General features: G+C 45.9%; 1 protein-coding gene across 2 annotated transcripts; it reads left to right on the forward strand.

Annotated features, from left to right (window-relative positions):
- Window positions 1-208: 208 nt before the first annotated feature.
- SELENON (selenoprotein N) lies at window positions 209-21,360 on the forward strand. Of its 2 annotated transcripts, none has more exons than XM_089691239.1 (2): window positions 209-455; window positions 16,265-21,360. In XM_089691239.1, exon 2 carries the CDS (start codon window positions 16,267-16,269, stop codon window positions 17,959-17,961), a length of 1,695 nt encoding a protein of 564 aa, XP_089547365.1. In that variant the 5' UTR covers window positions 209-455; window positions 16,265-16,266; the 3' UTR covers window positions 17,962-21,360. The 2 variants fall into 2 exon arrangements, with proteins under 2 accessions (XP_089547365.1, XP_089547366.1); XM_089691240.1 differs by lacking the exon at window positions 209-455 and adding an exon at window positions 8,852-8,969.
- Window positions 21,361-21,974: the final 614 nt, after the last annotated feature.

Genomic DNA, 21,974 nt, shown 5'->3' on the forward strand with positions numbered 1-21,974 from the left:
ATCCATCCTGCGGGGATCGTCAGCTTGCTTTACAACTTACCTTTTCATGGAGCGGGTCCGGTGTCACCCCATGCGGTAGGTGTCACCAGGTTCCCCCCCCAGCAACCTGCCTAGGGACTCCACTGGATATACAGCACTGCATATATGTGAACCCGGGCTTCAGGTCAATGGGGGAGCGCCGCAACCATGAGCCTAACGAATGGCAGTATTATAATACAAAACCCGCCTTGGGTTGTTTATACAAAGAAAGTGCAATCAGATTGTAACATATGCAGGGGCCCAAAGATTCCAGTTCCATTTTTCTGAAGATGGCGGTTAGTTGTGTGGGTATCACTCAGTTTCTCGAAGCTGGCCACGCACTATACAATTTGATTGCACAATCTCCTTTAGATCTACCATCAACTATGCACTATGTGGGCCTGTGCAGTAGGACAGAAATTGGTTGGATTTTACAGGTTTGTCTTTATATTTTTTTTTTGCTAAATATATACAATTTATTAACCCCCTAACGTGTGTCTTCTGGCCCTTTAAGTAGTTTCTGATGCAGGGAGACGGGGTTTATGTGACGCCGTGATTGGGTGCCACAGTGGTCACATGATTGGAAAGCTCCCAATCGCTACTTAAGTATTTACCAGAGGCGGACTGACAACTCATGGGGCCCCCAGGCAATAGGGGATCATGGGGCCCCTGTGTCCTTGCCCAAACTCAAAAAAGCCTATGAAAAAGGTACCAGGGGCATCTCATGGGGCCCCCTACTGACCCCGGGCCCTCGGGCAGTGCCCGAGTTTCCAAATGGTCAGTCCGCCCCTGCTATTTACTAAGTAACGATCGGGAGATTTCTGTTAGCCGCCGGTAACTGTGCCAGGAGTGCACATTCTGGTACGCATATATATGCAGCCTCTCGGCGTTAGGGCCCACCCACCAAGACAACGCATATATGTGTCCTGGTGATGTGAACAGGTTAATAAGGAAAAATATATATATATATGTGTGTCAGTATATAATTTTGGTACATTTAAATGAGTTTAGATTGTGGTGTGTATGGCCACCCTTACATGATACAGTTTTGTACAATCTCCCTTGGGCATACCAGAACTATATATTATGAGGACCTACCTAAACTATCCAATCAATTTGTAGCCAAAGAAGTAGTCTCCTCGTAAACCTCCCTTCTCCTCCATTCTCCTCGTAAACCTCCCTTTTCCTCCATTCTCCTCGTAAACCTCCATTCTTCTCCATTCTCCTCATAAACCTCCATTCTCCTCATAAACCTCCATTCTCCTCGTAAACCTCCCTTCTCCTCCATTCTGCTCGTAAACCTCTGTTCTCCTCCATTCTCCTCGTAAACCTCCCTTCTCCTCCATTCTCCTCATAAACCTCCATTCTTCTCGTAAACCTCCATTCTTCTCCATTCTCCTCATAAACCTCCATTCTCCTCCATCCTCCTTGTAAACCTCCCTTCTCCTCCATTCTCCTCGTAAACCTCCCTTCTCCTCCATTCTCCTCGTAAACCTCCCTTCTCCTCGTAAACCTCCATTCTCCTCGTAAACCTCCATTCTCCTCATAAACCTCCATTCTCCTCCATCCTCCTTGTAATCCTCCCTTCTCCTCCATCCTCCTTGTAAACCTTCTTTCTCCTCCATCCTCCTCGTAAACCTCCCTTCTCCTCCATTCTCCTCGTAAACCTCCCTTCTCCTCCATTCTCCTCGTAAACCTCCATTCTTCTCCATTCTCCTCATAAACCTCCATTCTCCTCATAAACCTCCATTCTCCTCGTAAACCTCCCTTCTCCTCCATTCTGCTTGTAAACCTCTGTTCTCCTCCATTCTCCTCATAAACCTCCATTCTCCTCCATCCTCCTTGTAAACCTCCCTTCTCCTCCATTCTCCTCGTAAACCTAACTTCTCCTCCATTCTCCTCGTAAACCTCCCTTCTCCTCCATTCTCCTCGTAAACCTCCATTCTTCTCCATCCTCCTTGTAAACCTCCCTTCTCCTCCATTCTCCTTGTAAACCTAACTTCTCCTCCATTCACCTCGTAAACCTCCCTTCTCCTCCATTCTCCTCGTAAACCTGCCTTCTCCTCCATTCACCTCGTAAACCTCCCTTCTCCTCCATTCTCCTCGTAAACCTCCATTCTTCTCCATTCTCCTCATAAACCTCCCTTCTCCTCATAAACCTCCATTCTCCTCGTAAACCTCCCTTCTCCTCCATTCTGCTCGTAAACCTCTGTTCTCCTCCATTCTCCTCATAAACCTCCATTCTCCTCGTAAACCTCCATTCTTCTCCTTTCTTCTCATAAACCTCCATTCTCCTCCATCCTCCTTGTAAACCTCCCTTCTCCTCCATTCTCCTCGTAAACCTCCCTTCTCCTCCATTCTCCTCGTAAACCTCCCTTCTCCTCGTAAACCTCCATTCTCCTCGTAAACCTCCATTCTCCTCATAAACCTCCATTCTCCTTCATCCTCCTTGTAATCCTCCCTTCTCCTCCATCCTCCTTGTAAACCTTCTTTCTCCTCCATCCTCCTCGTAAACCTCCCTTCTCCTCCATTCTCCTCGTAAACCTCCCTTCTCCTCCATTCTCCTCGTAAACCTCCCTTCTCCTCCATTCTCCTCGTAAACCTCCCTTCTCCTCCATTCTCCTCGTAAACCTCCCTTCTCCTCCATTCTCCTCGTAAACCTCCATTCTTCTCCATTCTCCTCTATGGAGTGGCAGGTGTAAACATCTGATCCACCAAAAAGGGACCCAATTCCCCTTCCGTCCATCGGATTGGATGAAAATGGACAGGCGGCCTGTTTTCATCCAACTGCCCACTGAGGAGAGCAAGCTGCTCTGTGTCTGCTCTGCAGCAGCGGAGGGGACACAGAGCTGACATCCACTTGCTTAGCGGGGATTAGCGGAGAGATCCCCCCGCTGAGCAAGCGGATCCGCTACAGGGGTCCGCCCCATGTGAAAGAACCCATAATGGGAGAGATTTGCTAAGACTGGAGCACTCAAAACCTGGTGCAGCTGTGCATGGCGGCCAATCAGCTCCTAACTTCGGCTTGTTCAGTTAAGCTTTGACAATAAAATCTGGAAGCTGATTGGTTTCTATGCAGAGCTGCACCGGATTTTGCACCCTGCGGTTTTAGTAAATAACCCCCAATGTTTCTCAGGCTGATGTCTTGTGTCTGTGGGTTACCAACACCTATACCCCATGCCAGGAAAACCAACCTGAATTCAGCTATGGTGAGACTACAAGTCCCAGTGTGCTGAATCAAACCATGCCATTAGGCTCCATTCACTTTATGCAGGTGCGATAGAGTGCATGTACGTTGTCACACGGCTCTGGGCGTTCACTCATTTCATTGGGCTGCCCTACGCATGAGAAATGCACCAAAAAAGTCCTTGACTCTTTTGCAAAATCCTGCTGCACCAAAACGCATTAGCAGATGCATGGGGGTGCTATTAACAACGGCACTGATGCATGGGGGTGCTAGTAACAATGGCACTGTGACACGCGTTTCAGTGCGTGTTATTAGCGTGTGCCATTCGGCGTGCATTCCCGACACACGCCAGTGCTGTATTTTGGTTGTCTGCCCTAGGCAAGAATAAATAGGCGACCCCCCTTTAATGGTGGTCTACCGTTCCTGTATACTCTTTATGGCACACAATTATTTGTATTGTTACATTTTGTTTTATTTTGTTATTCAATAAAGATTCTGTCTTTTTGATAAAAAAAAAAATAAAAAATTGGGGACCCCCCCCACCCCATGTGGGGTAGGGTGGGGGAGAGAGAGAGAGAGATTCCAGCACTCACCCGCCAGCCACCCCGGAATCCATGATGAGGAAAGCCCAACGTCTTCCTTCTGCGCAGATCTCTGACAATGATCCGGGAACGAGAGTCGGACACCCTTCAGCAGACCGCACCAGGGGCGGACTGACAACTCATGGGGCCCCCGGGCAATAGGGGATCATGGGGCCCCTGTGTCCTTGCCCACACTCAAAAAAGTCTATACAAAAGGTACCAGGGGCATTTCATGGGGCCCCCTACTGACCCCGGGCCCTCGGGCAGTGCCCGAGTGCTCGAATGGTCAGTCCGCCTCTGGACCGCACTGCTGTGCCACACCTGCTCCCCCTCCTCAGTCACCGGCTGCCACATGTGTCACTTCTGTGGGAGGGTGGTGCCGCCCCCCTTAAGAATGCTGCCCTATGCAAACGCCTGCGGTAAATATAGTAAAAAATGGGACTCAGCGAGCGCTTATATATAAAGCAGCTGATACACTAAAAAGGAAACCATAAACCTTCTAAAATAAAAAAATATATATAAAAGTATATATACTAGAAACAATATAAATGCCAAAAACGCATATAATTAAATGTCACAATAAAACCACCGGTATAGACACATAAAACTGCACAAAAGTACTAATAACTAGGATACTGAAATAATGTCCAATATGAATGCGGATAGATATTTCAGATAGATGACTCTTAATATCCCATAAAACTGCACAAGGTGCTCATATATTAAAATATGACATTAAATTGAATAATAAAATTATATCATTATTCCATTTAATGTCATATTTTAATATCTGAGCACCTTGTGCAGTTTTATGGGATATTAAGAGTCATCTATCTGAAATATCTGCCTGCGGTAAATATGCCCCTGACACTGATGTGTGAACATAGCCTGACTGTCCATTGCATATAATAGTAGTTATCTGGTTGGAATTTAGATCACATGGCTTCAGTACAGGGGCGGACTGACAACTCATGGGGCCCCCGGGCAATAGGGGATCATGGGGCCCCTGTGTCCTTGCCCAAACTCAAAAAAGCCTAAGAAAAAGGTACCAGGGGCATGTCATGGGGCCCCCTACTGACCCCGGGCCCTCAGGCAGTTTCCAAATGGTCAGTCCGCCCCTGCTTCAGTACATACAAGTAGATGTACACTCATTCACTACAATCTCATATAAGGTTTGCCAAATTATTACAGGCAGCACACTGGCTAAGTGGTTAGCACTTCCACCTGGCAGCAGTTGGGTCGTTGGTTTAAATCCCAACCACAGCACCACCTGCCTGGAGTTTGCATGTTCTCCCTGTGCCTGCGTGGGTTTCCTCCCACACTCCAAAGACATGCTGGTAGGTTAATTGGCTCCTGTCTAAATTGTCCCTAGTATGCAGGGGCAGACTGACCATTTGGAAATTCGGGCACTGCCCGAGGGCCCGGGGTCAGTAGGGGGCCCCATGAGATGCCCCTAGTACCGTTTTCATAGGCTTTTTTGAGTTTGGGCAAGGACACAGGGGCCCCATGATCCTCTATTGCCCGGGGGCCCCATGAGTTGTCAGTCCGCCCCTGGTATGGACACATAGGATAACATGCTGGGGGGTTTACTGGCTGTAGAAAGCAATGTCAAAAGCCAAAAACAGCCGCTGTAAAAATGTCCCGTGTGCATGAGGACTTAGGGACTGATATGAATGTACAGAATCTCCCAGAAGTGAGTCCACCCCTCACATTTTTGTAAATATTTTATTCTATCTTTCCATGTGACAACACTGAAGAAATGACACTTTGCTACCTCCAAGAGCACCACTGCCTTGCTAAAGAAGCTGAGGGTAAAGGTGATGGACTGGCCAAGCGTGTCTCCAGACCTAAACCCTATTGAGCATCTGTGGGGCATCCTCAAACGGAAGGTGGAGGAACACAAGGTCTCCAACATCCACCAGCTCCATGATGACGTCATGGAGGAGTGGAAGAGGACTCCACAGGCAACCTGTGAAGCTCTGGTGACCTCCATGCCCAAGAGGATGAAGGCAGTGCTGGAAAATAATGGCGGCCACACAAAATATTGAAACTTTGGGCCCAATTTGGACCTTGTCACTTAGGGGTGGACTCACTTTTGTTGCCAGCGGTTTAGACATTAATGGCGGTGTGTTGAGTGATTTTGAGGGGACAGCAAATTTACATGTTATACAAGCTGTACACTGACTACGTCACATTGTAGCAAAGTGTCATTTCTTCAGTGTTGTCACATGAAAAGGTAGAATCAAATATTTACAAACATGTGAGGGGTGGACCCACTTCTGGGAGATACTGTGTATATATATATATATATATATATATATATACACATTGTATACAGTCTGGGGGAGGGGTGGACTCACTTCTGGGAGATACTGTATATATATACACATTGTATACAGTCTGGGGGAGGGGTGGACTCACTTCTGGGAGATACTGTATATATATATATATATATATATATACACATTGTATACAGTCTGGGGGAGGGGTGGACTCACTTCTGGGAGATACTGTATATATATATATATATACACATTGTATACAGTCCGGGGGAGGGGTGGACTCACTTCTGGGAGATACTGTGTATGTAAAGCGCTGCGTAAATGGACGGTGCTATATAAGTACCAGTAATAAATAAATAATTCCAAGAGCCATTTTTGGTATTTCTAAATCTTCAGCTTTCTTTAAAATAATCCCTTGGGGTTCCTGCCATGAAGGTCCTTGTTCAGGCACTTCCTGTCGTGAGATGACAACGCTCTGTCTTGGTCTACCAACTGTGCTCCTGTGTTGCCACCCTCTCAACTCAACTTTCAATGGGGACTACAAGTGGCCATCCTGAGAAATGTCATGCAGCCATCACTGGAGTGTATGTAGGCAGAAAGAGGCTGTAGGAGATCAGCAGCACTGAGTTGTAACAAAATAATAAATGTGGGGAAGGGGGGCACTTAAGTGGAATTGGGCCATTTGGAAACTCGGGGACTGCCCGAGGGTCCGGGGTCAGTAGGGGGCCCCATGAGATGCCCCTGGTAACCTTTTCATAGGCTTTTTTGAGCTTTTTTGAACACGGGCCCCATGATCCCCTATTGCCCGGGGGCCCCATGAGTTGTCAGTCCGCCCCTGAATTGGGCTTTAAAAATGTATTTATTACAGGTACTTATATAGCACCATTAATATTGTACATTCACATCAGTCCCTAACCCTCAAGGGGCGTACAATCTAAGGTCCCTAACTCACATTCATACAGACACATACTAGGGACAATTTAGACAGGAGCCAATTCACCTACCAGCATGTCTTTGGAGTGTGGGAGGAAACCGGAGTACCCGGAGGAAACCCACACAGGGAGAACATACAAACTCCAGGCAGGTGGTGTCATGGTTGGGATTTGAACCAACAACTCTAGTGCTGCCAGGTGGAAGTGCTAACCATTTATCCACTGTGCTGCCCAAAAAATCTATAACTTAATTAATATTGAGCAGAAGCCATGAGACTTTCCCTTTAATATCTGTCAGTATGTATTCTGATAGTGACGCAGTGCTTGTATAGAGCAGCATAGGGACAGATCTATGAATGGAGCTGTAATCTTCTGGTCTGTCCCTCTGGTTCTGCAGTCCCCCGCCGTGCTGCAAGATTGATACCTCTTCCCCCGCCATCCCCTTCCTTTCTGCTCTGGAACATGTGAAGGTCAGTGACTGAGGTTAAAGCCTGCAGGCTAATATTGTGTTCAATTCGATATTCATGAGCTCTGTGAATGGTCCAGTGCCCAGTCCATTCATTTGCCGCCAGCCAAGAGTAACTATTCATATGGCCATCTTAAAGCTGACCTTCACCCTCTACATCTTGCCTGTTACAAAACTGGACACTGTATTATTTTCTTTTTTTTTGGACAGGGGAGTTATTTTATTTTTTTATTTGCTGGTTCTGGTCCACCCACTTCCTAGTTCCCCAACAAGTCTTCAGGGCAATATACGCCAAACTGCACATGCACTGGGAACGCTTTACTGCACTGTGTATGTGCTGGGAACGCTTTACTGCACTGTGCATGTGCTGGGAACGCCTTACTGCACTGTGCATGCGCTGGGAACGCCTCACTGCACTGTGCATGCGCTGGGAACGCCTTACTGCACTGTGCATGCGCTGGGAACGCCTTACTGCACTGTGCATGCGCTGGGAACGCCTTACTGAACTGTGCATGCGCTAGGAACGCCTTACTGCACTGTGCATGCACTAGGAACGCCTTATTGCACTGTGCATGCGCTGGGAACGCCTTACTGCACTGTGCATACACTGGGAATGCCTTACTGCACTGTGCATGTGCTGGGAACGCCTTACTGCACTGTGCATGCACAGGGAACGCCTCACTGAACTATGCATGTGCTAGGAACACCTTACTGCACTGTGCATGTGCTAGGAACGCCTTACTGCACTGTGCATGTGCTAGGAACGCCTTACTGCACTGTGCATGCGCTAGGAACGCCTTACTGCACTGTGCATGTGCTGGGAACGCCTTACTGCACTGTGCATGTGCTGGGAACGCCTTACTGCACTGTGCATGTGCTGGGAACGCCTTACTGCACTGTGCATGCACAGGGGACGCCTTACTGCACTGTGCATGCACAGGGGACGCCTTACTGAAATGTGCATGTGCTGGGATTGCCTTACTGCACTGTGCATGTGCTAGGAACGCCTTACTGCACTGTGCATTCACTGGGAACGCCTTACTGCACTGTGCATGTGCTGGGAACGCCTTACTTCACTGTGCATGCACAGGGGACGCCTTACTGAAATGTGCATGTGCTGGGATTGCCTTACTGCACTGTGCATTCACTGGGAACTCCTTACTGCACTGTGCATGCGCTAGGAACGCCTTACTGCACTGTGCATGCGCTGGGAACGCCTTACTGCACTGTGCATGCGCTAGGAACGCCTTACTGCACTGTGCATGCGCTGGGAACGCCTTACTTCACTGTGCATGCGCTAGGAACGCCTTACTGCACTGTGCATGCGCTGGGAACGCCTTACTGCACTGTGCATGCGCTGGGAACGCCTTACTGCACTGTGCATGCGCTGCTGCATGTCATCAGGGGGTCCAAGAGGTAGAAGTTGGCCTTCTGATGATGCAGCACCTGGAGTGCTGAGATGAAGCGGCAGCTTACAGCAGACCATACTGGTTTACTGGGTGGGTGAGTATGTTTTTTGTGGACAAAACCACCACTGAACATCTTAGTTTTCGGACACACCAGTTATAATATGCTACTATGTGAGGACATTAGCCTGAAGGAGTTCCTTTTTTACTACTGCTTTAAAGGATAAATTCACCATTGGTAACATGTGACATGTTACACCCGTATTTAGAGTGTAACATGTAAAATACTATCGAAAAGTGCCCATTCGATCTCCCCTGTGACAGCAGGCGGGGGATCCTCTCCCCGCACCTGACCACACAGTTACATCATTCATTCACAGCGATCTGCCAATGAATGAACTACAACTACCATCTGCCACCGCGGCTTGTAGTTCTCAATGAACTATGAGGGCGCTGGTGAGCGCTCTTGTAGGTCATCGATCTTCCTGCTTTCCAGTAACTGTCAGCCAGTATAAGCTGACAGCTATACTGAGATTCTGCAGGAGCCTAACATTGCACCTGTCATCTGCTGATTGCAATGCTCTGCAGGCTGCAGAAAAAAATGATTTTTTTTTTAGCTGCAGAAGTATGTGCATTTATTATTTTTTTAAAGGTGAAATTATCCTTTTAAGATACAAATGAATGCAGTGTATATTAAAGTGATTGTAAAGGTTCCCATTTCACACTGCCCTCCATCATGCTCCTGTCCTGTCCTGAAGAGGTGGATCCAGGGGCGGACTGTCAACTCATGGGGCCCCCGGGCAATAGGGGATCATGGGGCCCCTGTGTCCTTGGCAAAACTCAAAAAAGCCTATGAAAAAGGTACCAGGGGTATCTAATGAGGCCCCCTACTGACCCCGGGCCCTAGGGCAGTGCCCGAGTTTCCAAATGGTCAGTCCGTCCCTCGGTGGATCTTAAACAGAAAGGGGTAGGACAAATTTAGATGCGGGGGATGCCTGATTTTAATCTTGCCTAGGGCAGCACAAAACCAAACTACACCACTGTGTGTCCGCACCTATGTGATCTGATTCTGCACATCGCACTGCATTTTGCAAACTGATTTCAGGGTGTTGTTAATGGCACAGAAACTGGTGTGAATTCTGCACTGCATCAGTGTGAACCAGGGCTAAAGGGGGGTGATTCTTTTCAATACCCATTGTAGGTCGTTCAAATTGCACATGCTGGTAGAGTAACTCTTCTTCTATAGTAAATTTTCTTTTTTTTAATTGCAGGTTAATAATGGATTCCAAGCAGACGCAATGTGCCTTCATTGAGTTCTTGATGAAGGAGGGGTGCAGACTATCTAACATCCACAGAAGGCTACAGAATGATGACACCATTGACAAGAGTCACCACTGACAAGACATTGCTCTTCTCAATGGTGTCATCTCTGTAAACATTCTGTAGCCTTCTGTTGATGTCAGATAGTCTGCACCCCTCCTTCATCAAGAACTCAATGACAGCAGGTTGCTTCTTCTTGGAATCCATTATATACCTGCAATGAAAAAGAAGAAGACAATTTACTATAGAGGAAGAGTTACACTACCAACATGTGAATTTGAAAGACCTATGGAAGTTAATAAAAACGTTATCCTCACTTTTGCATTATTCTGGATGCAGCCCTCGTACTGGTCTTCTTCCTGACTCTAGCAGGGTCCATCCAGCTGTACACCCAGTCCAGTGCTGCTGGCTCTCTAAGGTGCTTTGGGCCCTGGTCATATGCTCACCTCCGCGTACAATGTAGGGTTAGTAGCCCTGCACTGCGCATGATGATGCTGATGGAGCTCCCACAATCTGACCTAAAAACAGTGCTGGAGCGAGGGATAGGGGAAAGTTGGCCATATACTACCCTGTTTCCCTGAAAATAAGACCTACCCCAAAAAAAAGACATACGGTACCTCGAAAATAAGTCCTACCCAAAAAATAAGACCTACCCCGAAAATAAGACCTACCCCAAAAATAAGACCTATCCCGAAAATAAGACATACCTTGAAAATAAGACCTACCCCAAAAATAAGTCCTACCCCGAAAATAAGAACTACCCTGAAAATAAGTCCTACCCTGAAAATAAGAACTACCCTGAAAATAAGTCCTACCCTGAAAATAAGAACTACCCTGAAAATAAGTCCTACCCCAAAAATAAGACCTAGTACTATTTTTGGGAATTGCTAAAGTTTAAGACCTACCCAGAAAATAAGACCTAGTTGTGATCAGGGCTTTTTTTCAGCCTGAGTGTGGTAGAACGCCATTCCGCCACCTCCGGCACTGGCCCTGTGCACACCAATATTTACTGCCTCTGATAAACACAGAAGCGAGGCTTTTGTGTTTGCAAATGACAGTCCTTCTTCTAAGTGACAGCACCATCCACTCCTGCAGAACCCCCCTACCTCTGTACTCACTGTGGGACAGGGAAGGAACAGATATCTACGGGCGCAGTGTGTTTAGGGGTGGAGCATCTCCTCCTGCAGCCTAATGCATGGAAGCCGATGCCCCAGGGGTGATCACCAGCCAACGGGGAAGAGGCGGAGCGGTGAGTTTGGTGCTTTTGGCAGTGTGGTCAGGTGCCAAGTCCTGCTGGAAAATGAAGTCAGCATCCCCATAAAGCTCGTCTGCGGAAGGAAGCATGAAGTGCTCCAAAATCTCCTGGTAGACGGCTGCGTTGACCCTGAACTTAATGAAGCACAGTGGACCAACACCAGCAGATGACATGGCTCTCCAAATCAACACAGACTGTGGAAACGTCACACTGGACTTCAAGCATCTTGCAGTGTGTGCCTCTCCATTCTTCCTCCATACTCGGGGTCCTTGGGCCTCTCCATTCTTCCTCCATACTCGGGGTCCTTGAGCCTCTCTATTCTTCATCCATACTCGGGGTCCTTGGGCCTCTCCATTCTTCCTCCATACTCGGGGTTCTTGTGCCTCTCTATTCTTCCTCCATACTCGGGGTCCTTGGGCCTCTCCATACTTCCTCCATACTTGGGGTCCTTGTGCCTCTCCATTCTTCCTCCATACTCGGGGTCCTTGTGCCTCTCTATTCTTCCTCCCTACTCGGGGTCCTTGTGCCTCTCCATTCTTCCTCCATACTCGGGGTCCTTGGGCCTCTCCATTCTTCCTCCATACTTGGGGTCCTTTGTTTCTAAATGAGATGCAAAAGTTGCTCTCATCAGAAAAGAGGACTTTGGACCACTGAGCAACAGGTCCAGGTCTGTTTTTCTTTAGCCCAGGTAAGACGCTTCTGACGTTGTTTGTTGTTCAGGAGCGGCTTGACAAGAGGAATACGACATTTGAAGCCCATGTTCAGGATCCGTCTGTGTGTGGTGGCTCTTGATGCACTGACTCCAGCCGCAGTCCATTCCTTGTGAAAGTCCCCAACACTTTTGAATGGCCTTTTCCTGACAATCCTCTCCAGGCTGCGGTCATCCCTGCTACTTTTTCTTCCACACTTTTCCCTTCCACATAACTTTCTATTAATGTGCTTTGATACAGCACTTTGGGAATTTCTTTTGCAATTACCTTTTGAGTCTTTCCCTCCTTATGGAGGGTGTCAATGATGGTGTCAGGTCAGCAGTCTTTACCATGACTGTGATTCCTACTGAAACAGACTGTGAGACCATTTAAAGGCTCAGGAACCCTTTGCAGGTGTTATGGCTGAATGAGCAGATTAGAGTGGGACACTTTGAGCCGAGAATATTCCACCTTTTCACAATATTCTCATTTTCTGAGATTGTGGATTTGGGGTTTTCATGAGCTGTAAGCCATAATCATCACAGTGATGACAAATCACGGCTTGAATTATCTTGCTTTGCATGTAATGAGTCTATCTCATATATTAGTTTCACCTTTTAAGTTGCTGCACTGAAATAAATGAACTTTTGCACGATATTCTAATTTTTCGAGTTTCACCTGCGTATATATATATATATATATATATATATATATATATATATGTATATATATATTTTTGTTTTGTTTTGTTTTGTTTTTTTATTTTTATTTTTTTTTGTTTTGTTTTTTTATTTTATTTTTTTTTACAAAGACCCTGGAAAATGAAATAGCGATCATTGCAATTTTTTTATGTCACGTTATCTGCGCAGCGGTTTTTCAAATGCAATTTTTTTTTAAATACACTTTAATGGAATAAAAAAAATAGCACAATACATACCACAATTTCATTGTAAAATATGAAGGATGATGCTACGGTGAGTGAATAGATACCTAACATGTCACGCTTTAAAATGGCGCACGCTCGTGGAATGGCAACAAACTACGGTACTTTAAAAAATCCATAGGCGACGCTTTAAAAATTCTCTGTGTATTTTATTTTGCTCTGTCTGAGCTGTATAACAGGCTTGCAAAGGAAGGGAGCCCTGCTCACCTTTGTGTGTTTTCTGTCACACCATTTATAAAAGATACTTTAGAAAACTGAATCCAAATCTCTTTGCTGTTGTTTTTTTTTTTTTACGATATTGCGGTATTGGGGCGGTTAAGAAAAAGGTACTTGTGTATGTCCAGCCTAGGTGCATAGAACATCCTTCAATGGCCCATTAAGTGCTTATAGCACAAGTTTGACATGTTAATGAATGGCGCAGCACATACCTCCTACAAAGATTCAAGTAAATTGCCTCTCGGGTTATCAGGAAGGAATTTTTTCCCCGCAGGAGCAAATTGTATCATGCTTTGATGGGGTTTTTGCCTTTTTTGATCAACTGTGGGTGTGGGATTATAACTTTTTTTTTGGTTGAACTGGATGAACTTTAGTCTTTTTTCAGCCAGGCTAACTATGTAACTATGTAAAGTCACCCAGACACTTTTATTTCAGTTTTGGATGGAGTGGGAAATGGTTAGAACCTCTCTCAGGTTTTTATTGCTGCTAGTGTCCCCGCTGGGTAGATTCCCTCAATTCCCATTCGGGTGAATAATGTAGAATATTTGGTCTGTCCTGTGACCAGGGGTGGACTGACCATTTGGAAACTCAGGCACTGCCCGAGGGCCCGAGGTCAGTAGGGGGCCCCATGAGATGCCCCTGGTACCTTTTTCATAGGCTTTTTTAAGTTTGGGCAAGGACACAGGGGCCCCATGATCCCCTATTGCCCGGGGGCCCCATGAGATGTCAGTCCGCCCCTGCCTGTGACAATCAAACATCTATCAATCAGATTCAAACCTTCCTTGGAAATCTGAATGTGCTTGGCAATGCAAAAAGCATATAAAAAGAAAGTTATAGGAAGACACAGGCTTCAGGAAGTAAGGGCCCAGTGAACCTGTGAGGTGCCCCATAGATTCTGGCTACACTAGATTAGTGATAATTCACAATAAAGCCTAAAGCAGACTATAGATTCTGTGATTTTCTTTCCTTCCACCATGGTTAGAAGAAAACAAATATAGTGGAATTGTGTTCTGTCGGCAGGGAGCCTTCCTGGCTGACAGAACACAATGATTAGTGCAAGCAGTATAGCTGCCAGCAGTAATCGAATGTAAAAAATGGATCGACATGGGTACAACCAGCCTGCCCAAAGATGGACTGAATATCGGCCACTTCCTACTAAACCGGTCGAGATTCGATCCATTGATGGCTGGCTTTAGTTTAGTTTTTTTTTTTTTTAAATCAGCACAAGGGACGTGATTTATTATCAATCCAATGTGTCCCTTGTGCTGCTGGGACCTGCGTTCATTGAAACCTTCCTTTTAGGTCTAGAAACCTCCACTTCTCTTTTTGATACGTGTGTACTTAACCACTTCATGTCCAGACACTTTCATCCCCTTCCAGTCTGGACACTTTCACCCCCTTCCTGTCCGGACACTTCCCCCCCCTTCCAGTCCGGACACTTTCACCCCCTTCCTGTCCGGACACTTTCCCCCCCTTCCAGTCCGGACACTTTCACCCCCTTCCAGTCTGGACACTTTCACCCCATTCCAGTCCGGACACTTTCACCCCCTTCCAGTCCGGACACTTTCACCCCCTTCCTGTCCGGACACTTTCCCCCCCTTCCAGTCTGGACACTTTCACCCCATTCCAGTCCGGACACTTTCACCCCCTTCCAGTCTGGACACTTTCACCCCCTTCCTGTCCGGACACTTTCCCCCCCTTCCAGTCCGGACACTTTCACCCCCTTCCTGTCCGGACACTTTCCCCCCCTTCCAGTCTGGACACTTTCACCCCATTCCAGTCCGGACACTTTCCCCCCCGTCCTGTCTGGACACTTTCCCCCCTTCCAGTCCGGACACTTTCACCCCTTCCAGTCTGGACACTTTCCCCCCCTTCCTGTCTGGACACTTTCCCCCCTTCCAGTCCGGACACTTTCCCCCCCTTCCAGTCCGGACACTTTCACCCCTTCCAGTCCAGACACTTCTCCCTCTTCCAGTCCGGACGCTTTCACCCCCTTCCAGTCCGGACGCTTTCCCCCCTTTCCAGTCCGGACGCTTTCACCCCCTTCCTGTCCGGACGCTTTCCCCCCCTTCCAGTCCGGACGCTTTCCCCCCCTTCCAATCCGGACACTTCCCCCTCTTCCAGTCCGGACGCTTTCACCCCCTTCCTGTCCGGACGCTTTCCCCCCCTTCCAGTCCGGACGCTTTCCCCCCCTTCCAGTCCGGACGCTTTCCCCCCCTTCCAGTCCGGACGCTTTCCCCCCCTTCCAGTCCGGACGCTTTCCCCCACTTCCAGTCCGGACACTTTCCCCCCCTTCCAGTCCGGACACTTTTACCCCTTTCCAGTCCGGACACTTTCACCCCCTTCCAGTCCGGACACTTTCCCCCCCTTCCAGTCCGGACACTTTCACCCCCTTCCAGTCCGGACACTTTCACCCCCTTCCAGTCCGGACACTTTCACCCCCTTCCAGTCCGGACACTTTCCCCCACTTCCTGCCCAGGCCAATTTTCAGCTTTCAGTGCTATCACACTTTGAATGACAATTGCGCGGTCATGCAACACTGCATCCATATGAATTTTGTAGCATTTTTTTGAGACAGATAAAACTTTATATTGGTGGTATTTATTCACCGCTGGGATTTTATTTTTTTTTTTTGCTATATAAACGAAAAAGTACAAAAATTTTGAAAAAAAGTGTTTTTCTTATAAAATTTTGCAAATAAATAATCTTTCTTCAGAAATATTGGCCAAAATTTATTCAGTTATCTTTTTAGTAAAAAACAATAACCCAAATTAGTTTATTATTAGTATCCGTTTTTGTGCCCAGGGAGTTAGGGGCACAGCTCTCGTAATCTATTAATACTGTATCTGTGTACATACTGTAGCCTAATATCCAGACATTATAGTTTCATAGTAGAGGGTATCAATAAAAATGTCATTTTCATTGAGTTGTCCAGCAAGTTTGTTATTAAGGCTTCTTGTTTATTGCAGATATGACCACTGACCTTCGGAAGAGGAAAAAAGACAAAGAGACGGAAAATGGCACGCATCAAGAAACTGTGGACAAAGAAGAAAGCAAGGAAGAAAAGAACCCCTTGTTTTGGTATAAATTCTTTAAAAGAACAAGTATTGTTTTCTTAGTAATCACCTTACTAATTGGGGTAAAGCTGTACCGTGATAATGAACTAGTAAAGCAGCAGGAAGCAGCTCTCCGGGCGCTTGGCACCGAAGGCCTTTTCCTTTTCTCTTCCTTGGATAGCAACAAGGATATGTACATAAGTCCTGAGGAGTTTAAACCCATAGCTGAAAAACTCACCGGGATTACCCCAGTGTCTGACTATGAAGAAGAGGAGGACCTGGATCCCAATGGGGAAACCCTTTCAGTGACTGCCCATTTCCAGCCTCTACTCATGGAAACCATGACTAAGAGCAAGGATGGCTTTTTAGGTATCACCAACAGCGCCCTTTCTGGACTGAGAAACTGGACTATCCCAGCAGCACCAACTACAATTTTCTTTGCCAAACAGTTTAAAGCCTTTCTCCCACCAAAGCACAAATTAGATCTTGGAGATCCTTGGTGGATTATCCCAAGTGAGTTAAATATCTTCACAGGATACCTACCCAATAACCGAATTTATCCACCTCCTCCAAAGGGAAAAGAAGTTATCATCCATAAACTGTTGTCCATGTTTCATCCTCGTCCATTCATAAAAACCAGGTTTGCTCCTCAAGGTTCAGTGGCTTGCATCCGTGCAATCGGTGACTTCTATTATGACATTGCTTTCCGGATTCATGCCGAGTTCCAGCTTAATGAACCACCCAATTATCCGTTTTGGTTTTCTCCAGGTCAATTCACTGGTCATATTGTCATCTCCAAAGATGGCTCTCATGTGAGATACTTCAAGATGTATGTCCCTAATAACCGGACTTTGAATGTTGATATGGAATGGCTGTATGGAGCAAGTGAAAGCAGTAATATGGAAGTGGATATTGGCTACCTGCCTCAGATGGAAATAGAGTCCATGGGTCCCTCTATCCCGTCAGTCATCTATGATGAGAACGGAGATGTCATCGACAGCCGTGGCTCCAACGGTGAACCTCTAGAGTTTGTATTTGATGAAATTATTTGGCAGTCGGAAATAAGTTGGGAGGAAGCTGCCAAAAAGCTTGAGGTCACTATGTACCCCTTTAAGAAGGTGCCCTACCTTCCTTTCACTGAAGCTTTTGACAGAGCTTTTGCTGAAAAGAAACTTGTACACTCAATCTTACTTTGGGGTGCCTTGGACGATCAATCCTGCTGAGGTTCGGGGCGAACTCTCCGGGAAACTGTCCTGGAGAGTTTGCCCGTTCTCACTTTGCTCAACGGAAGCTTCGTCAGCAGTTGGTCGCTGGTGAAGGAACTCGAGGAGCTCCAAAATAACCAGGAAAATAAACTGTATGCAACATTTGCCTCTCTTCACTTGGAGAAATACAATTTCCCAGTGGAAATGATGATCTGTCTTCCCAATGGAACCGTAGTCCACCACATTAACGCCAACTACTTCTTAGATATCACTTCTGTGAAGCCAGAGGACGTGGACACCAGCTTATTCAGTTTTGCTGACGGTTTGGAGGATGTATCTACCTCCACCTATGTGAAATTCCTGAAAGAAGGGCTTGAGAAAGCAAAGCCATTTTTGGATTCATAGTCTAACACTCCACAAATGTTGAGATGATGTCCATACAACTCACAAGGAACTTCACTGTAATATTAAATACTGATGGGGTCGCCAGCACCAAAGATACAGACAACTGAAGCTACTTACATTTTTTCTGCCAAAAATTAGCTTGATCCTACCTCAGCAGCCTCCCTATTGGTCACTGAGGTTGTCCATTAGTAGGGTAAGCAATAGGGAGGCTTGAGAGGCAAAAGGGAGTGAGGTCAAGCTAAGCTTTTCCAGAAATTATAAGGTCTCAGTACTCCATAACTGAGTCTGCTGATCATTTTGATGTGGTTTTCATTGAAGGTAAACTCTTATTATATATTTTCTCATCATAGATCTACTTGAATTGTCCAGGTTGGTGCCCAGATGACCTTTTTCCCAAGAATATTGCTATTCAGCTTAAAGTGTTACTAAACCCAAAGCAGTACAATCAGTCTGTATATGCAGTAAAGCATGCTTGTTATACTCATTGTGGAACCTCAGAATTGTGCGAAAAGGATGTTTGATCCTGACTTCTCTGATCCTCCCCTTCTTCTGCGGCCCCCAACCCATCTGCTGATAGAACAGAGCTCTTGTAGTCACTCTGCACATGCTCTGTTTGGTGTGTGAGCCATGCTCTGTCATGGCTCTGTGGGAGACCAGATATAGTGAATGCAGGGTCCTGGGTTTATTAACACTTTATGAGCCTTTTGCTATCGTAACAAACACATGCTGTGAAGAAGAAACGTAGGATAGGTAGATGCTGCTCCTGGGTCTTCAATTGATGAAGGTTTTAGTGTATTTTTGAAGGGTCATATTTAAAATGAAACTCCAGTGTAGTTGAGGAGGAAAAATATCTGTTCTAGATCACTTATATCCAGTGCAGATAATTATTGCAGGCAGGCAGTCATTATACTAACCAGGGGCGGACTGACAACTCATGGGGCCCTCAGGCAATAGGGGATCATGGGGCCCCTGTGTCCTTGCCCAAATTCAAAAAATCCTATAAAAAAGGTACCAGGGGCATCTCATGGAGCCCCCTACTGACCTCGGGCCCTTGGGCAGTGCCCGAGTTTCCAAATGGTCAGTCCGCCCCTGATACTAACTATCCATCTTTAAAGTCCTACCTCCATTAACATTTGTGCCAGGTCTAAATATGTCTGTGCAATCCAATAGACACCAGTGGGAGATCCAGTGCACTTAGCAAACAGCACTCAGTAACAGACCTGGCCAGACACACCACTTGCCCTTCTCTACAATATAAGTCTATATGTGATGAGGAGTGTGACTATCACTCAGCTCTGCCAGAACAGAGCACTGGAGTGCTAAGTGGGAAGGTCTGCCTAACTAAAGGTTATTTAATAAAATCACACAATTAGCCTATGTTGTAATAAGAAACACTGAACCCCCAGCATTCGACTTTGCAATTTTGCTACCAAAATGCAAAATGCAGTACATCCCCAGTGCAGTAAACCTGAAGACACACTGGGGATGCCATGAAATAGGCTGCTTGGAATTTGACCTCAAACTCACCCTTCTTATAGACCAGTGTTTCTCAACTCCAGTCCTCATGGATCGCCAACAGGTCATGTTTTCAGGATTTCCATTATTTTGCACAGGTGATTTGATCAGTTTCACTGCCTCAGTAATTACCACAGCTGTTTCATCTGAGGGAAATCCTGAAAACATGACCTGTTGGGGGTCCATGAGGACTGGAGTTGAGAAACACTGTTATAGACCAAACTGTGGCCCAGGGGCTGGAAGCGGCTCTTCACTTACCTTTATCCAGCCCTTGGGCCACTATTCCTCCACCTGACATCAAGGATGGGGTACCATTCCTACTAGTGACACCATCGATGGGTCACTATTCATCCCACTGATGCCAGCAATGGGGCACTATTCTTCCTGCTAAAACCAATGATGGGGCATTATTCCTCCCACTGACAATGGGTGGGGTCTTCTCCCACTGGCCACAGTCTGGTCCTACTAAACTCTAAAGGACAGTAAACTAGCCTTTTGTTTAGAAAGTTTGGAGACCCCTGGTATAGAGGATCTAATTCAGATAAAGGTTCAGAAGGAATCTGAAAAACCCTGACTATGGATGAGGACAGTTACTAGAAAGAGAGATTTTAATTGTTTATAGATACTGTAAAATATAGAAGTTGGGTCTTACTTGGTTTGAGAGGTTGGGTTAAATATCACCCTTCTAAAGTTTCCTAAAACCTTAAAAAGGGTCAACACCTTCCAAAACTACATCCAAATGGATATGAGATTGGAGTGCCACACCATGGGTTTTTAGTCCAGGTACAAATTTATTCCAATGCAAGATCAAGTAGAAGACTATGCAAAGACTGTATAAAAGCCAGCACTTTTCGAGTCTCCGTCTTTCAAAATTATTCCAATGCAAGATCAAGTAGAAGACTATGCAAAGACTATATAAAGCCAACACTTTTCGAGTCCCCCTTTTTCAAAATTATTCCAATGCAAGATCAAGTAGGAGACTATGCAAAGACTATATAAAGTCAACACTTTCGAGTCCCCCTTTTTCAAAGTGATTCCATCGCAAGATCAAGTAGGAGACTATGCAAAGACTATATAAAAGCCAACACTTTTCGGGTCCCCCTTTTTTAGGGCTTAAGGACTAAAATGGATTTAAAAATGCTGCTGAGGAATACTGTGCTTACTATTTGGCTAAAATACATACATTGTATCTTTTTAATCTAGTTCAGTACGTGTATTTCCTATCTCTAGCTCTGATTACGGAGGCGAGTTTTGGCCCCTGAAACGTGTTGACTTTTTTGTATGGTCCCCTGCTCCATCTTGCATTGGAATAAATGTATTTCTGAACTATTAACTCATGCTGTGTGGTGATTCAATCTCAGATCCATTTAGTGGCACCACAAACCAAGAAAACTGTGGGGATCCTTTGGTGTGTGTATAAGTTGCCAGCCAAAAATCCAGAAACTCCATCCAAACACCGCTACACTATTGTATAGAAACATCATTGGGATAATCCAAAGGTTCCATGGCTACTTATCTACTCCTTCAAGACTCCAGAACTGCACAACCTCCTCAACAGTGTCTTATTTTCTGCTGGTGTTATGAAATATAGGACTTGGTGTTCAATGCAAGCCAATTCATCTATAGACTTTCTAAAGTCCAGCCATTCTCAACCAGGCTTCTGTGGAACCTTAAGGTTCCTCCAGAGGTTTGATAGGGGTTCCTTGAGCTGTAGCTGATTGACACCCTATATCATGGTGCAAACACAGTAAAAGTGCTACTACCAATATGTCTCGAATTGAGAAGAACTACGGGTGCCCGATCCACAGTTGCTCGACTATATACTTGGTCATGCTGCTGGCTCTGTCTAGTGGAATTGGTCCTGGAACTATATAGGCACCATCATATAGGACTTGGGTAAGGAAGGATCCGCACGACTGTAGATGCTCTTCAAATTCTTGCATTTATTAAAAGACCACAGTACAAAAATTGCAGATACAAAAAGTTAACTTTTTGAATTTGCAGTTTTTATACTGTGGTCTTCTAATAAATGCAAGTATTTAAAGAGCATCTATGGTCATGCGGATCCTTCCTTACCCAAGTCCTATATGATGGTGCCTTCATAGTTCCAGGACCAGTTCCACTAGACAGAGCCAGCAGCATGACATCAGTGATCTTTCTAGCTGTTTTTACAGGTGTATTATGACCACCACTGTAAGGGGTGCACTCTTCCCCCTGACCACCAATGTAAGCAGGACATTTCCATTTGCCCCCTGATGAATTGGATTTAGTAAGGGTTCCCTGAAACCTGAAAATTATTTTAGGGGTTCCTCTGGGTCAAATAAGGTTGAGAAAGGCTGGTCTAACCAAACCACTAACCTTCACAGTGTTGTCTGTTATAGTCTCACTTGGGAGATTCAAATAATCCCAACCTGGTTGTATACAACGAACCTCAATGTTTTAGCCTATAGATCAAATCCTCATATCTATGCATGAATTAAGAGTTTCCGAAATGTTGT

The sequence above is a fragment of the Staurois parvus genome, unplaced genomic scaffold, assembly GCF_062004578.1.
Source record: "Staurois parvus isolate SC_StPar_1 unplaced genomic scaffold, SC_StPar_1.0 ptg000557l, whole genome shotgun sequence".
Classification (NCBI taxonomy): Eukaryota; Metazoa; Chordata; class Amphibia; order Anura; family Ranidae; genus Staurois; species Staurois parvus.